Source organism: Ambystoma mexicanum, chromosome 7p, assembly GCF_040938575.1.
Source record: "Ambystoma mexicanum isolate Mex_15411 chromosome 7p, UKY_AmexF1_1, whole genome shotgun sequence".
Lineage (NCBI taxonomy): Eukaryota > Metazoa > Chordata > Amphibia > Caudata > Ambystomatidae > Ambystoma > Ambystoma mexicanum.
This window is the reverse complement of record NC_090939.1, coordinates 809,056,421-809,074,560: the sequence shown is the minus strand read 5'-3', so window position 1 is coordinate 809,074,560 and position 18,140 is coordinate 809,056,421. Positions and strand designations below refer to the sequence as shown.

Sequence of the window (18,140 nt, the reverse complement as noted above, 5' to 3'; positions counted from 1 at the left end):
TAGCCTCCCTACCATGGCACAGATGTTATAGTGCTGGCACAGATGGAGTGGTGCCAATGGGAGGTGTACAGCACAATTGACCTGGGCAATTGGGGTGAAGGGGGTGGGAAGCAAGATGTTAACAGCCCCCCTGCACCTGCAAGGCTGTATGTGACCCCGGTGATGTGTTGACGGGTCACGCAACGCTCAGGCACCCCAAAACTGCAGTAAAACCGTGCACGCAACCCTGCAGCCTACGTGCGTGGATTAAACCTCCCGCAGTACGCGGTGGCACCCAGTAACACGTATAACGCGTACGCGTGGGACACGCAGGCTACGATGACATCGAAAATGGGTGCGATACACAGGGGCACCCGCAGTGGGAAAAGGAGCGTTTGCGACTCACCGTCTGACTAGCGCGATGCAGAAAAACACGCGTAGCCAATACCCCCGCCAAAAGAAGAGATACGTCCTTGAGAGCTGTGAAGTAGATGGCGCGCGAAACAACTGGAAGCAGCAACACACGTCGGTCTCCACGAAAGGCACGTACAGCGAACTGCTGGGCCCGCTCACCTTTAACCCGTGCTGAGGGAAAACGCACGCGCGCGTCAAGTCACATGCGGACGTGCACTTTTTCACGTTTGATTACGCGCATTACACGCGGACGTGCAGTTTTTCACGCGCGCACGCTTATGCATGGGCCCTTTCCTCCTATTACACGCGGACGTGCAGTTTTTCACGCGCGCTTACGCGCATTACACGCAGCGTGCAGATTTTTCACGTGCCTAATCACTCCGTATGAAGCTGGCCACGCGAAAACGCACGGAAGACCACGCTCCTGCCCAGAAGGACACTTCACTGGCCCCCAGTGCCCCAAGCAGCCTCCCACATGCCATCTGCTGCTGCTGCCTGCCTGCCTGCTGCCACCGTGCCCTGCCATTTGGTGCCTGCACATCAGCCATCTGCAGGGGTCCAGTTGCTGTGTCCACCCCTGCTGGTACAGAAGAGTCCCGACTCAAATGACATCGCTCCACAGCCCAGCCCCAGGACCCAGTTGGTCACCCAGTCCTGCCCCTGGGGTTGCCATGTGGAGCACATCCACATCTGACACCAGTTGCAACCCCCGGCCAGAGGGGCAGAGGGGCACCAGCTTCACTGCCACCGAAGTTGGTGTCCTGGTGGAGCAAGTCCTGGGGCAGTATGATGCCCTCTTCGGATCGTCCCGCGCCAAGAGGGAAGGACGGGAGAGGACGCGGAGGGGGTGGCAACCCGCACCATCCAGAAGGTCAAGAAGCGCTGGGAGGACTTGAGGTCAAGGACCCTCATGAAGGCCCGGCGCCTTGTGGAGGGGGGCCGGGGCCGCATGAGTTCCATCCAGTTGAGGGTCCTGGAACGCATACACCCAGCGCTCCACGCCCAGGTCCTTGAGAGGGAGACCCGTCTGGAGTTGAGCGGTAAGTGGCCAAGCATTGCTGTGTGAGACAGGGCATGTTGCAGTGTGCTGGTTGTCTGATACCTGCCTGTATGTGTGACATAGGCCATGTACGCATGTATGTGTGCAGGGACATCATGGTAATGCATGTGCGACCTGTAATGTGTGAACCGCATGGTTGTTGCATGTGTTTGAATGTGACATGGGGAGCCCTGTGCAGATTGCACACATGACAGCATGGAAGTCTCTGTTCCTGGACATGGGTGGGGGCCTGGTGGAGGCTGCCCCTGGTGGCTGGGGGGTGGGGGTGGTGGGAGACATGTGTGGGTGCCAGGTGGAGGGTGCCCCTGGATGCTAGGGGGTGGGGGTGCAGGGGGACATATGTGTGGGGGCCTGGTGGAGGCTGCCCCTGGTGGCTGGGGGGTGGGGGTGGTGGGAGACATGTGTGGGGGCCTGGTGGAGGCTGCCCCTGGTGGCTGGGGGGTGGTGGTGCTGGGAGACATGGGTGGGGGCCTGGTGGAGGATGCCCCTGGTGGCTGGGGGGTGGTGGTGCTGGGAGACATGGGTGGGGGCCTGGTGGAGGCTGCCCCTGGTGGCTGGGGGGTGGGGGTGCTGGGAGACATGGGTGGGGGCCTGGTGGAGGATGCCCCTGGGGGGTGGTGGTGCTGGGAGACATGGGTGGGGGCCTGGTGGAGGCTGCCCCTGGTGGCTGGGGGGTGGGGGTGCTGGGAGACATGGGTGGGGGCCTGGTGGAGGCTGCCCCTGGTGGCTGGGGGGGTGGGGGTGCTGGGAGACATGAGTCGGACATGGGTGGGGGCCTGGTGGAGGCTGCCCCTGGTGGCTGGGGGGTGGGTGTGCTGGGAGACATGGGTGGGGGCCTGGTGGAGGCTGCCCCTGGTGGCTGGGGGGTGGGGGTGCTGGGAGACATGGGTGGGGGCCTGGTGGAGGCTGCCCCTGGTGGCTGGGGGGGTGGGGGTGCTGGGAGACATGAGTCGGACATGGGTGGGGGCCTGGTGGAGGCTGCCCCTGGTGGCTGGGGGGTGGGTGTGCTGGGAGACATGGGTGGGGGCCTGGTGGAGGGTGCCCCTGGTGGCTGGGGGGGTGGGGGTGGTGGGAGACATGAGTCAGACATGGGTGGGGGCCTGGTGGAGGCTGCCCCTGGTGGCTGGGGGGTGGTGGTGCTGTGAGATGTGTGGGGGCCTGGTGGAGGCTGGCCCTGGTGGCTGGGGGGTGGGGGTGCTGGGAGACATGAGTCGGACATGGGTGGGGGCCTGGTGGAGGCTGCCCCTGGTGGCTGGTGACTGGGGGTGGTGGGAGACATGGGTGGGGGCCTGGTGGAGGCTGCCCCTGCACTGCTGGGGGGTGGGGGTGCAGGGGGACATGAGTGGGGGCCTGCTGGGGGGTGGGGGTGCAAGGGGACATGTGGCTTGGCTGGGGGGCATGCCCATGGTGGATGGGCTGCCTGCGGGACATGACCAGGGGTGCAGGGTAGTCCCCTGTGGTGTGGGCTGCCTGCAGAGGTCGTGGAGGGGGTAGAGGGGAGACCTGGGAGGACCCACACTGGCAATTCACCTCTTCAACTTCCCGCACACCTACGTAATACACTGCCCCACTCGCACAGGCCCAATCGCGTGTAGGATTTCTCGCGCACCCCTGAAATCCACGTACCCAGGCCAATCGCGTGTAGAATTTCTCGCACACCCCTGAAATCCACGTACCCAGCCCAATCGCGTGTAGATTTTCTCGCGCACCCCTGAAATCCACGTACCCAGGCCAATCGCGTGTAGATTTTCTCGCGCACCCCTGAAATCCCCGTACCCAGCCCAATCGCGTGTAGATTTTCTCGCGCACCCCTGAAATCCACGTACCCAGGCCAATCGCGTGTAGAATTTCTCGCGCACCCCTGTAATACACGTACCCAGGCTAATCGCGTGTAGAATTTCTCGCGCACCCCTGAAATCCACGTACCCAGGCCAATCGCGTGTAGATTTTCTCGCGCACCCCTGTAATACACGTACCCAGGCTAATCGCGTGTAGAATTTCTCGCGCACCCCTGAAATCCACGTACCCAGGCCAATCGCGTGTAGGATTTCTCGCGCACCCCTGAAATCCACGTACCCAGGCCAATCGCGTGTAGAATTTCTCGCGCACCCCTGAAATCCACGTACCCAGGCCAATCGCGTGTAGAATTTCTCGCGCACCCCTGTAATACACGTACCCAGGCCAATCGCGTGTAGAATTTCTCGCGCACCCCTGAAATCCACGTACCCAGGCCAATCGCGTGTAGATTTTCTCGCGCACCCCTGTAATACACGTACCCAGGCTAATCGCGTGTAGAATTTCTCGCGCACCCCTGAAATCCACGTACCCAGGCCAATCGCGTGTAGATTTTCTCGCGCACCCCTGAAATCCACGTACCCAGGCCAATCGCGTGTAGATTTTCTCGCGCACCCCTGTAATACACGTACCCAGGCTAATCGCGTGTAGAATTTCTCGCGCACCCCTGAAATCCATGTACCCAGGCCAATCGCGTGTAGATTTTCTCGCGCACCCCTGAAATCCACGTACCCAGGCCAATCGCGTGTAGATTTTCTCGCGCACCCCTGTAATACACGTACCCAGGCTAATCGCGTGTAGAATTTCTCGCGCACCCCTGAAATCCACGTACCCAGGCCAATCGCGTGTAGATTTTCTCGCGCACCCCTGTAATACACGTACCCAGGCCTATCGCGTGTGGGGACACCCGCACACCCCTGAAATACACGCTCCCCGCACTGCGTTTGCTGCTGCCCTTTGCGCTGGATTGGGGATTTTGATGGCTTTTTCCTGCGCAAGGGGCGTTCTTGGGGGCGTAACTGACGCTGCTGCAGGGTCGCTGCGCCACTCTGCGCCACGGCTGGTTGTGGATGTTGGAATCCATGAATACGCTGTGCGCCTGAATGTGTTTCGGCGCACGCAGCTGGCGCAGCCTACCGCACGCGCACACTGTGCGCCAGCCGCGTGCGCCACTTGTGCGCCGAATTCTATGAATTACCCCCTTAGTCCAACTGCCTGAAATGTAGGGTCAAACCAAACTGGTTGCCACTTTAATAAAACTGTTAAAATTATTTTGTTGTGACGTTTTCTTAATTCAATTTGAACTATTATGTACATCTTCTGTTTAAACAAACTAGATTCTGATACATTTTTGTATGGAATGCTATAGTTAAGGTTATGTTTAAGTTTACATGGGGAAAAATGCAAACAAAAAATCCTCTAACCTTTGTTCTCTTCCATGAAAGTTCACCAATGTGGCATGCAACTTCACTGACTACATCAGAACACTCCTTCCAAAATTGAGTTACATTAATGTTTTCATAATTGCTATGTTTTATTTCATCAGCATAGGCTTTTCCATGGAGGTGGAAACATGCACTTTCTACCACACTTCCAAAATTGCCTGTATTTTTGAGATTTCTGACACATGCCGAAGGCAGTACATGCTTCCGAAAAGTTTGCAATTGGATCTGCCAAAAACAAAAGATCCACTTTTTAAGGTGAAAACTAAATCTATTTTTCAATACATACCCAGTAGTCTTGGAGGGACGCACCCAGTCTGTATGAAAAATATTCTGCCGCAAAATGCACAAACACCGGCTTGCACACACGCATGTCTGCCTCCCCCTATTCAGTCATATGTGGTATGGTTAGAGGGACAAAATGAAATCAGAAATGTATACTGCAAGATGATTTGACACATGGACATGTGCCAAGGCCGCTGAATATGATCAGTAGAGTTAAAGTGATAGAAATAAATGAAAAGCATTCTGTAGGATGGAAAATATTCTGCAAAATACACAATATCCATAGCTCAGAACAAACCCATCTGTTCAGTCGTACAGAGAAAGGCAGTCTGTCACTAAAAATAAAAACAAAATAAACTATGAAATGTAAAAATATTCTGCAAAACGCACATGATGGGCTGATGTACATGTGCTGTAGGGTCAGAGGGACAAAACGTTAGACTACAGCGAAGTGAAAGTCTTGCAATGATCTGCTCGATTAGGTCACAAAACATTCACAAATTAAAAGCAGTCCACGAAATCCACAAGATCAGCCACGCCAAAAATGCAGTTAGGTTGCAGTACATGCACACTAGTTCTGGAGGGACGAAGCGAAAATAAAGTGCACCGCAAAATGATGACAAATATTCCTTACACCACATTGAACAAAAATCTATCTGCATAACTTAATCGTGTCGTACATCTGGGCCATTAATGAGCATTGATAAGTGAGGAACAGGTAATGAATATTGTACATTTTTCTTATGCTGGAATAGCTGTGGTAATTACCACTTTTTTTACAAATCCTATTTTGGGGAAAATTCTATGACCATATTCTATTATCTTTATCCAAGAAAATTGGTTGATGGAAGCACTTTTGTGGTAGTTGAGTATATGACAGTTTTGTTTGGCTGAGAAAGGTCCCAGGGGAAGGCCCTCCAGATGCTTTTTTGGGTAAAAATTACAGCACTAATCTGAATGATCTCCTTATCTGATATGTCCAAATCTCGCCTTAGTGGGACAGTTTAGGCCACATATGTGGCAAATATAGATCTAACTGCAGCCTTTCACATGGTTAATAGAAATCTTCTATGGAGGAAGCTGTCCAGTTGGAATATCCCTGCGGTTTAGGATTTATAGTCTTCTTGCATGAGAACGCAAATATAAGGGTCAGTTTGAGCTATAATGGTGAATCAACGAGAACAATTCCAACATTCTCCGTAGTTAGACAGGGATGCATATCTGCTCCCTCTCTTTTTCATTTATACGTGTCGGATGTGGGAGAGTCACTGGAGAAGTGTATTCGCTTCGCCCAAGTTGAATAAGGATCTAAAGGCTCTCCTACGAGGACAACTTTTTACTGTTCGATCTGAACCTGCCTGTTGTCCAAAAATGTATTTATGCTTTTGGGATAAATGCACAGTAACAGTCTGATTAATTCACGTAAGACAATGGTGATAAGATTTACGAGGAAAAGAAATGGCAGATTGGTCTCCTGTTGTAGTTGTATTTGGAGACTGTTGACTCTTATCTATTTAGGTTTTCATGTATCTGCAAAGCCTACCGAGGCTCCCATAAGGGAGTATCTTCTGCAGAAATCCAGGTGTTTGGTAAATCAGATTAAAAAGGTGGACAGGAAATCTAGTACATTTTCAATTATACCGGCCTTAATGTTTTACCGAGGCAAAATTATCCCGAAATTACTCGCGGCATAGAAATTTAGGATTAGTCCATTTTGAATTTGTTGCCAGGACTTGAGGCTTTAATCTAGAGGAAGATGTTGAATGCTCCAAATTACCAAGGATTGCATTTTGGTATGAATCGAGTATCCAAACTCTCAGATCAAGGGGGATTTGGAACTTCTTGAATTTATATCATAAAGTTTTAATTGCTGAAGAAGATACTCTGTATGGGGATGTCTTGAAGGCGATGAATGCTTTTAATGACAGGGGTTTTCATCTAATGCACTTTTTGCGCTTGACAAAGTATGTGAGTATTTTATAAGAGTTTGGGTCCAATCAGGAGGAGTTGAAATTAGACAGGATTGTGCGAAGAAACAATTAGGATCATGGGATTGGATTAACACCTTTGGAAAAATGCATGGCTACCCATCTTTGACATTTGGTGACTGAGCACACGAAACTGTTATTTTAACAGCTTTTCTATCTATTAATCCAAGTCGTCTGGCTAGAAAATTGAGGTTTTGTTGGAACCTAAATCTTGCAAACGGAATTCTTTCTAGGTTTAAGAAAGTTGGAATAAATGATACTCCATGTAGACCTTGTGCTGCTGAGAATGAGGTGGAGACAAACATCTAGTGGTAGAGTGCCCTTCTTTTCAATTCTCCCGACAAATATTTTTGACACCTTTTGCTCTTGGGATGTTGATCAAAAACTATTTCTTGAAAAGGTGCCTTGGTGGTCGGCGTCCCCTCTGACCTGATGGCAGTATTAGTTGTTTTTTTTAAGGACTATTGAATTGTGGTGAGATGAATTATCAATTTGAAATTGGATAAGGATTACCATTTTAGCTATTTCTCTTGCATTATTTTAGAATGTTTGCTTTAGTATTGATTTGAGAATTTTTTTGCATTTTAGGGGACCTTTGTAATGAAATGTGTAATTCATTTTTGTCTTATATTGGAAATGATTTTCTTATATATTTGTGTGTAATTAAATTGTTAAAGGTTGCTGATCAACAACATTGTTTTTTTTTTTTAACAATACTCTTTAAGAAATATAAAAATGCAACTAAGCATTTTATTTTTCAGAAAGGTTAAGGGTACCTACTACCATTACAAATTAGTCTGGTGTTGGGAATGGCAAGGTTTAGCTTCAGCCCACCAGTTAACACTAAACCTAAAATATAAACAAGTGTTGGAACCTTGACTCACTCTTCCAAATAAAAGCTCTCAAAACAAATCCAAAAATAAGTATATCCTTAAAACATAAACATTATCCCAACAAAATGAGATCCATACCATCATGCATCGATTGATTAACCTACTCGTCTTCAAACAATAGTCCTAGCATACAAGTTATTTAAAATTAAATAGAAACATACTTAAGTGTGTACCCAAAAGCTCTCAGAAACACTTACTAGTGTCTTCGTATACATTTCTCACCAAAATAACCTGGTAAATACAAACATGCGCACATAACACACAGTATACAAATGGACAGTAATTCAAACACCACTGTGTATATTTGGTCCCCCAATGTACCGTCATCAGTGAGAACTGTCATTGCTAAATCATGATTTGTAGTTTGCTGACCGCAAAGAAATTCACTACCTCATTCTTTGTAATATTTTGCATACCAGCTACGCACCCTAGCAATCATTGGCACCTATAAAAACAGGTGTGTGTGTCTAGAGTGTGGGTTTCTGCCCTTACCTACTGGATATATCAAACTACATTTTTTTATTTTTTATTTTTTTTTTTTTTTTATTAGATAGCTCATATGAGCACACGTGTGTATGCCCCCGCTGCAAGACCTCACATGTTTTCTTGGGCAAAACAAAAAAGTCAACATTTGGGTACGAAGACTGGTAGAATGCTCCTGCCTTTTTTGCTTCCAAGTCTGAGGACTTAAGACGACATGGCAGCTGGTTGTAATAATCCACAGCTAGTAAAGGGGAGTGAAGGGAGTCCGGAAGACATTTGAGAACAATCCTAAATACCTTCAGAATGTTTAAGAATAATACTAAAGAATATACTCTTCAAGCGAAGTATTTTAATGACTGCACACTATCGAAGTCTTTGACTTCTGGCCCCATTTTTGTTTTTCAGCATCAACCTCAAAAAAGGGACTTTGATGAAGCAGTGAAGACTAGTATGGCTCTGCACAAAAGATTCATGCTTATGGAATAACCAACCCAGAAGATTAGGGCAACACCCCTGCTGAGTACTTTATCTTTCTGAATCGCTAGCCTAATTTCCCAAAACGCCTGGCTGTGAACGCCTTTACCCTGACCCTCTCAAGAAATGCATATAGGTAGAGGTTCCTTTAATTTATGATTCTGTACGCTCCTGCATTCTTTTTCTTTCCCCCTCTTCTAGAAGTCTGTTTTTCTCCCTGTGAATGTCACAGTATGGCTGCCAGTCTCTTCCTGTACCTTTCTCTCACTGGCTCTGGCGTGTCTTCATGCTGGCTTTCTTGCGGTCTGAGTTAGGCTCTCCGTTGGTCTTGTTTGTCTGTGTTATCTAATCTTCATTTTAGATCGGTTTGAATCTCCCACTGAATGTGTATTTTCAGACTACGTTTGCACCAGTGCTCAAAGTGTACATAAATTAATAGAACTATGTTCAGTACTGGCCTGCCCCCGCTCCCTAAAACCCCACTGCCATGCCCCATCCCAGGCACAAAGCCCCCGAACAAACACCTGCTGTTAAGGGAATCTTCAATGCAGTGAAGGGCAAGTTTCAACTTCTTCCTACACCTTTTATTTTAAAAAGAAATCATTCCGAAAGTTTGTTTTTAAAATAACAGTATAGGAAAACTAAAACGTACAAAAATCAGAGCACCATGCTCAACAGCTTGCACCCACTTTGACCACAGGCTTGCACTAATTGCACTTCAGGCCCAAACACAATTGCACGTGATCTCAACAAATCAAGAGCCATGAGTCAGTCCTGTATAGTAAATACATATGTAGAAGTCCCAAAAATGTTTTCACTGTCTATTTATTTGTTTGTTTGTTTGTTTGTGTTTTTTTTTTTTTTTTTTGATGAAAGGGTTTCAGATTTTGATGAGATTATATACTTTGAAAAACAACTTGGTTTGAGAACCTGTGCTTGCAGGTTTGACCATTAAGCCAAGTCGGAACAGGGGCATGTTGCTACTGAGTAAGCTTTTTTATGACAGTCTGGTTGTAAGTGGGCTGATGCTTTGCATTTCCCCATCAAGAGACACCTGTTTTGCAAATGGAAATTGTATGGAGCTACACTCCTCTCCCTCCCTTTAATTCCTGGGAACACTGTCTTGACTGGTCATAGTGGCCTATTTCATGCCTTAGTGAATCGGGGTTAGTTTGCACAGGCTGCAATTTACATCTGCAAAATAACACTTTTGAGACTCGGGTACATAACATTTTGATTCAGAAGTGTGGGGTTGGAGTATCAAAGTTCAATACAGTCAGTCCTTTTTGATGACTTGTCGAGAACCATAAAAGACAAAATGCACTCTCACACATTAATGTGATGGAAATTATGAAAATGTCATGTATCATAGTCCTTTGCATACAGCAAATAGTATTTTTGATGAATGTTACAAAACATCTTCCACCTCTGATCCTCTCACCAGAACCGTGTTCAGTCAAGGTGGGTTGATGGATGTGTGAGGCCCAAGAAGTACCCAAGGTACAGCATGGGTCCCCACAGTGCTGGGAGTTGAGGGGCTCTAACGACCACAGCATCACATTAGGTCTCTTTTCTCCAGCATGGGGTCTGGCATGGATTCACATGCTCATGAATATTCCCCGTCAGGCTGGGAATCCTCGGTAAAGGGATTAAAAAGTTTAACTTTCACTATAAAACTGTATTTGTCCTCTAAACCAATCACTGTCCAATGATGGTCCTCTACCTAAGCTCCACCCCTGGTGGCCATCTTCACATTTTTACCACACGCTTCAGTGTTGGGAGTACTCTTAGAGTTCTCTGAGCTTTTCCCTTAATATTTCGGATAAATCATTCGGCCAAAGGTCAATTACCGGCAGCGAGGACCTGTTGTCGGTGGACTAAAACGTCTTTGTGGAGGATCGACACCACAAATGTCTTTACTGCCTACATCCATGACCATGATGAGGAGGGATGCGAGGTGTGCTGTGGGTTTTTGAAAAGGACCAGGAAGGGCTGCTACTGCAGACTGGCAGCATAGTTAAAATCAGGTAAGGCCTCTGGGCATGATCTGGCTTCCCCCCAGGGACAGCTGGTGCCACGATCAAACTCCCTCAGATAAGAGGTTGGGGTCCATTGGGGACACCCAGTTTGCAGGGTTCCAAAAGAAGGCAGGGCCACAGATCCCCCTGGGTTTGCCGCTGTTGCGGGTCCCGGCTCAGGAAGGACGAGGTCTCAATCGCCAACCACATCCACGGTGAGCCTACCAGCAAGGGTCATGCACTTGAAGAGAAAGTCCTTGACCCCTTTTAAACTCTGCGTACCATTGACGAATAAGGCGTTGTAGGAAAAATTCAAGGTGTGCCCTTCTCTACCTCCATTGCCACCTCAACCAGCCAAGACAACAGATCATCAACGGCCACCTCGAAGACTACTGCTGTTGCCACATCGATGGCCCCATCGACAACTCCTACTACTTTGAAGGGAGGGCAGAACCCGAAGGTGGTAGCCAGTCACAGCAGCAGCTACTCTACAAGTGTCCTGGCCGGCACATTGGAAAGTTACTTCCACAGTTACAGCAAAGCCCCCCAGAAAGGGGAAAGAAGCCTCTTCCCTCCTGCCCCCCAGAAGAGTCGGGAAGGAGAAGGGCCCCCGATTGCCCCTAGTAGGGGTACGGAACTGAGAGCTGAGCCAAGTGTGCCGGGACACATTCTAATAGCTCTGAGGGTGGGACCCTTGTTAGGTGGCTCACCTCGGGTTGAACCCATACATCTAAAGTTCTATGAGAGGCATACCAGCCTGGAAACTCCACCTCCCATTCCTGCTACACCTCAACCCAGGGACGTTTCATTGCACATTCTGACCACTCTGCACATGCTGGTAACAGTCAGCAGAAGCTGCCTCCTATACCGGGCCCTGCTCCGTTTGAAATTCCTTCAAGACCGCACAAACACAAGTCAAAGGACCCTGCTGGTCCTTGGCGCAAGCCAACGTCGCCATTGCCTCCACCTCGGGACTTGACCCCAACGGTGGATCCTGCCACACACGGGCACGGATACAGCAAAGGACACAGTCGAGGCCGATGGCTTTGTGCCAGTGGACAGAGAGCCAGCAGGTGTGGATGACCTGCACAGGGCCTCTGTCTGAGGTTGGCTCCTTCAATTTAATAATGTTCAGGGCCTCCAACCTTTAAACTAGTGCCGGAGGAGCCAAAAAAGGAAGGGTTCCTTTCAGCGCGAGTCCAGGAGGAGGACCATCATCTCTGTTCCTTTGCTGGACAATCTCTGGGAGGAAGGCCTAGCAGTGTTTTAGAACTCCAGCCCAAGTGGGACCGACTGAGGTCCCAGCCTTCACCGGACTGTGGTCTCATCCACTACCAGGAAACACTCTGCAAATCTATATCTATCTGTCTGTCTTCTCTCTATCTCAGCACCATTAAAGCTCCTAATGCACTGGCAGTTTTGTCACACAGCTTTGGTATAAGCTGGGCCCGATTCTTGACTTCCTACTTAACAAGAAGGCAGAAGCTCTTATGCTGTTCCAGGAGGAGGGAGGTGGCTTTGGACTACGCTATAATAGTGGTGGTGGACATCACTGACAGCGGATTCCATCAGATGGAAAACTGAGTGTCTCTTTGTTGGCAGGGATGGCTGAAAGTCACCAACTTCAGGCCAGACATTCAATCTAAGGTATTCGACATGACATTCGACGAGGAGAACCTGTTTGGCCAGGCCGTCGACGAGTTTCTTCAACTCATCAAGACTGATAAAGCGACAGCATGTTTGTTGGATACGCTGCAGCAACTTCCGTCTTCGTTCTGTAGTTCCTCTGGGGGAAAACCTGGCAGGTCCTTCAAGGGCTAGACCACCCCTTATCTGCAGCCTTCCCATTCCACAGCACAGGAGGCGTAAAGAGGCTGCTCACAGGCATACAGCAGCAGGGAACGGTGCCTGGTGGTGCCTGCAAGTCAGGACCCCGGCACCTAAGCAGTCCTGAACCAGGTGTGTACCATCACCTCTGACAGATGAGTGCTGGATGATCGCGGACAGGGGCACACCTTGGAGTTCCAGTGCATGTGTCCCCAGATCCCCCTGTAGTGTCACGACAACGCAGGGCAGCTGCTGCAGCAGGTCGAAGCCATGTTACAAAAAGGGGTGATAGAACCCATCCCCCAGCACCTCTGGGTTGTACTCTAGGTACTTTCTGCTCTGAAAGCAGACTGGAGGGTGGAGTCTGATCCTGGACCTAGGGTGCCTCAACACATACCAGAAGTCTCAGTTCAGGATTATGTTGCAGCACATGCTCGGCCAACTGGAGGCAGACTTCTTCCACATTCCTCAGAAGCACTGCATGTTCCTGTGGTTCATGGTCTAGGGACAGCACTATCAGTTCAAGGCCCTTCCCTACAGCGACCGCGTCAAAATGGTGGTGGCACATATTTGCCTCAAGGGCATTCATGTTTACCCTTACCTGAACTATTGGCTGATTCGATCCCGCTCCCATGCTCTGGCGAGCCAGCACACGGCAAGGACAGTCATCTGCTGACGAATCTTGGATTCTCCATAAATTATCCGAAGTCCTGCTTGGAGCCATTGCAAGAAGGCTCTGTTTCTGGGGGCACTCAACAAGGTGGCTTCCTAGCCATGCCCTTGGAGGGGAGGATGCTTACCATCCTTGGGACGATACAGCACCTGTCATCAGTGCAGTTGGCTATGGTGCAAGCCATCAATTCACTGTTGGGCATGATTTCTTCCTGTATCAGCTTTGTCTCCCTTTCTACAGACAATCCTCTCCATGAGTTTCTGGATGCAAGATGGTTACAGGTTTTGGGTTCATGGATGGACAAGATACCTCTCAATGAGGACTTCTGACGAGCAATACAGTGGTGGAGCATACACTCTAATCTTAAGCAAGGGGCTCCATTCCAAGACCCTCCTTACCACGGATGCTTCCCTGGAGGGTTGGGGCGTCAAATGGGGCATTTGCACGCCACAGGACAAAGGCTGCCAGAAGAAAAGACACTTCATATCAATGTCCTGGAGCTATAGCAGTCTTCTAGGCCCTTGAGTCTTTGCTGCCATTGAGGGGCAAGGTGGTAAGATCTTCATGGACAACAGGACCACCATATTCTACATCAGGAAGCAGGGTGCGACGTGCTCTCCTGCTTGCTCCCTCCAGTGAGGCCCAGGATTTCCTGGGCCATTTGTCAAGATGTGTTTCTCATCCCCTTTCACCTGGCGGGCACCAAGAACCCATTGCAGACTCGCTCAGCAGGGAACTACCTTCTTTCCACGCGTGGGAGCTTCACCAGGACCAGGTGGATCTCTTATTCCATGAATGGTGTCAACCTCGAAGGGCAGCAAATCCAAAGTGTCAGAGATTCGCCAGCAGATTACCACAGCCACGGAGCATGGGGGATATGTTCTTGTTCCCGTCGGAGGGACTGTTCCTATACGCTTTTCCTCCATTCCCACTCCGAGTGATCAGCGCACTCGGTGTCACTGCAGGATGATACTCGTCGCTCCAGCATGGCTGTGGCAAATCTGGTATCAAGACCTGGAAAGTCCTTCGGCGACTCCGTCCATCAAGTTGCCATGACTTCCTGACCTTCTGTCCAGAGAGGGAGGAGCGATTCTACACCACGACATAGCATCACTGAACGTTGGGGCTTCGCTCCTGCAGCCCTAGAGTTTGGACTTATTCTTTTCCTGCGGAGTGCAAGGACATTCTCGCCAAAGCCACGCCAGGCCAGGCCCTCCAACATTGACTTGCTACGGTCATAAGCGGAAGCGTTTCTCAGTATGGTGCTGGGCTCAGAGGATTACCCTCTGCTCGTCACAGCACTGCAGCTCCTACCATGCATGCTTTCCTTGGTCACGGCTGGACTGGCTCATGCCTCTATCAAGGTGCACCTGGCTGCTATATCCCATTACACCAGGGCACTGGGTAAGCCCTCTGTGGTCGCACACACACTCATCAAGAGTTCCTGAAAGGGCTCTTCAGAACGTTTCCGCCAGTGAAGGCTCCTGCCCCGGCTTGGGAACCTGATTTGGTTTTGACTAGACTTATGGGGGTGCCTTTTTAGCATATGCATCATGCCCCTTAAGTTCCTATCATGGAAGACCGCATTCCTTGTGTCGATCACCTCAGATATGCAGGTTGGAGAGATCCAGGCACTGTCATGCAAACAGCCATACCTATCCTTACATGCTTCAAGGGTGGTACTGCAGACACTACCCACCTTTATCGCAGGTGCCATCTGCATTCTACTTCAACTACCCTTAGTTGTTGTCTATCTTCTTCACTAATCCGTCGTAGCCCTTGGAAAGGGCCTTTCATTCGCTGGACGTTGCTCGTGCCTTGAAGTATTGTGGCACGCACAAAGAGCTTTCAGGAAGCCTTCTCGGCGGTTAATCCATTTTGTCCTGTGAATCACAGAAAGACCTTGTCGAAGGCTTCCATCTCCAAGTGGCTCTCCGGCTGCATCATGCACTGTCATCGGCTGGCTAACAGACCTCTTCCAGACTGTCCGAGAGCCCATTGCACCAGAGCCTTCGCAGCAACAGCATTTCTCTCTCGTGTGTACCTGCACTTCAAAGGCATCTGCAGTGCTTCTACTTGGCGATCCGCACACACCTTCACAAGGTTCTACTGCTTTGACGGGGATTCCTGGGAGGCGACCCGAGTCAGCCAACCGGTGCTACGCAACCTGTTAATTTGAGATGAGTCTGTATTGCTTCTGTTGAGCTTTGCCACCTCCCTTGGTTGTGTATATGTACTGCTGAGTAATCATTCATAATCATGTGAGTCCATGCTAGACCCCATGCTGGAGAAGATTTAAGTTACTTACCTATAAATGTTATTCTCCAGCATGGGTGTGGCATGGATTCACATGTGAACACTCCCTCCTTCCCCTCTGGCTCTTTTTGGTTCATACTGCCACTTAACATGCTTACCAAATCTGAAGATGGCCACCAAGGGTGGAGCTAAGGGAGAGGACTGTCATTGGTTGGGGGCAGTATGACCCATAGGACAGTGATTGGTTTAGAGGAGAAATAGTTTTAAAGTGAAACTGTTTTTTCTTTTACCAAGAATTCCCAGCCTGAGGACAAATATGCATGAGCATGAGAATCCATGCCAGATCCGTGCTGGCCAACAATAATTACAGGTAATTAACTTAAACCTTTATAGTAGGGAGCTTCATGGTGGGTGAAACTGCAGCATTCACTGTTGTAATTTGATGGTTTAATCCGCTGTTGTAATTTCAGTGGGTTAGCTTTGGTCATGACCCAAAGTAGGACACAGGACTGCACGTTATGCTCCTGGTAGGTATGACATCTTCCCAAGCTGTACACCTGCCATTTTTAGCTGTTAAAGCATAGTGTTTAGATGCAAAAACCAAAGTGCACTGTGGTACAGCTCCATTATGCACACCTGTTATCCCATGTTTGGGCCTCACATTTGTAGACCAAGATTCTACGCATTTATTGTTTGTGCATCCATTTTTTTAAATAAATGTATGTTTATATGCATCAGATTGTAGATATTCACATTTTAAGGATAAAGGCACTTTTAGTTCTCAGTTGGCTAAGTTGCGTTGTTTGCAGAATTTCTTTGGAGCAAGACTATACCCAGCTAACACATTTTTCAAAGAGCATCTTGAAAATTAACATTTGCGTATTCTTCATGAGTACTTCTGTTGTCAGTTATGCAATACACCTTAAACCATTCAAACAATGTTTTTCAAAGTTGATCATCCCAAGGTGTCGGACATTGTTTTGAAGTTTTGTATAGATCTCCAAACTTCTTTGAGGTGCTAAATATCATTGGCCTTTTGTTGCAAGCAGTTTGTCTAGCAACGTGTTAATGTTTCATCCAAATTTCTGTTTCGCTCTTTTATTTGTATTCTTATCTAGCTGTTTCTCTTGTAAAATAAGTTGATCTAATGAAGACTTTTGCTTTTTCCTTGTTCATCAGCTCCGAACTTGGTTGGGCCTTTGATTGGATGCTTCTTTACGTTGGCCTTTTTCATAATTATCGCTTTAATTACCTACAAACTGCTCAAGGTTGACATCGTGCTTTGCTACCGAAGTTCAATTCTTCCGTTAATGAGTAAGAAAGGTAGGTTTTTTAAATATTTGTTCTGTTTGGGGAATATTTAGATTCATTACAAATTAAGGATTCCCCAAATCTGGTGTTGAGCTTTTGATTCTTAGGTCTATTCTTAATTTTAGTATATTTGGCATTGTTTATTTTGTGATGTGCTGCAGTTTGAGTGCTCTAGCCTTCCGATCAGATGGGACTTTTTGGGTTCTAAATGCACATAAAAATAAGATCAGGTAGGATAGTGACTAGAGATCAAATCCCATGTATTCAACATGGTGCTTAGGTCTTTCCTAAACCACAGAATGCTACCAGGGTTATGACGCATTGGGGGTCGTGGGTTTGTCCGTTCAGTGAGCTCAATATACTCCTATCCAGCAATTTACAATGTTTCTTGCGTACAGTGTTTGGCATGGTGCCATACCTTCGTGAACAAGTCATTTTAGTAATCTTAAAAATAAATATATTTTAAAAGTTTACCCTTTAAAATCCCATTTTACACATCCTCTACTGATTCTCAAAACATTCTCGAGGTGAATAGCTACTTTCATTTAGGTGTGTATTTTAAATGTTTTCCCGAATCTTTTTCCAACTGAGTAAACAGCCTAATTTTTTTTTGTTTTGTTCCCTCCATGGTGTGTGTGTATATATATATATATATATATATATATATATATATATATATATATATATATATATATATATATATATATATATATATATACATACATATACACAGACAAAACACTAGAGTCCTGCTTCCTTATCTACATCATACACAAATTTCACTCAAATGCAGACATTAGCAAAATTCACAAAATGCAATTTGTTGTAGTCTATTAACCGTGTTTTTTTTCCGCAGCTGCTTTCACTGTGGCTATTTGAACTGTGGTGCTTTTGTAGAGGCAGTTTTTGGCAATTTTCTTTTTTTTTCTTTTCTTTTTTTTTTTTTTTTTTTTTTTTTACATGTGCTGTGTAGTTGGGCTACGGGATTTGTGGTGGTGGGTGGCAGGGTGAGGTGTTGGGGTGGGCTAGATGTGCTTTGGGGGGGGGGGAACCCCAATTTAAACCAAAAGAAAACATTGTTGAATATGGTGACAGCGAAAATACCATGGTTAAAATGCTATGCGTTGAAAAGAGCCACAGCAACATTTGAAACCATTGTAGTAAAACGAGTGGGCATTTTATATTGAAAAAGGTGCAGACTACCTGGGGTGCGCTGATTACGCCAAGTGTCATGATTCATACT

The 18,140-nt window shown here is 47.8% G+C and overlaps 1 protein-coding gene across 6 annotated transcripts in view; it reads left to right on the top strand.

Annotated features, from left to right (window-relative positions):
* The window catches only part of LOC138526332 (interleukin-1 receptor type 1-like), a 309,422-nt gene that overhangs the window by 275,092 nt on the left and 16,190 nt on the right, over positions 1-18,140 (top strand). For 5 of the 6 annotated variants that reach the window (XM_069636943.1, XM_069636945.1, XM_069636941.1 and 2 more), the window contains one exon: positions 16,766-16,909. The exons of the other annotated variant lie outside the window; for it this stretch is intronic. In XM_069636943.1, coding sequence (XP_069493044.1) covers positions 16,766-16,909 — 144 coding nt within the window. The remainder of the gene's footprint in view (positions 1-16,765; positions 16,910-18,140) is intronic. 6 annotated transcript variants of the gene reach the window in all.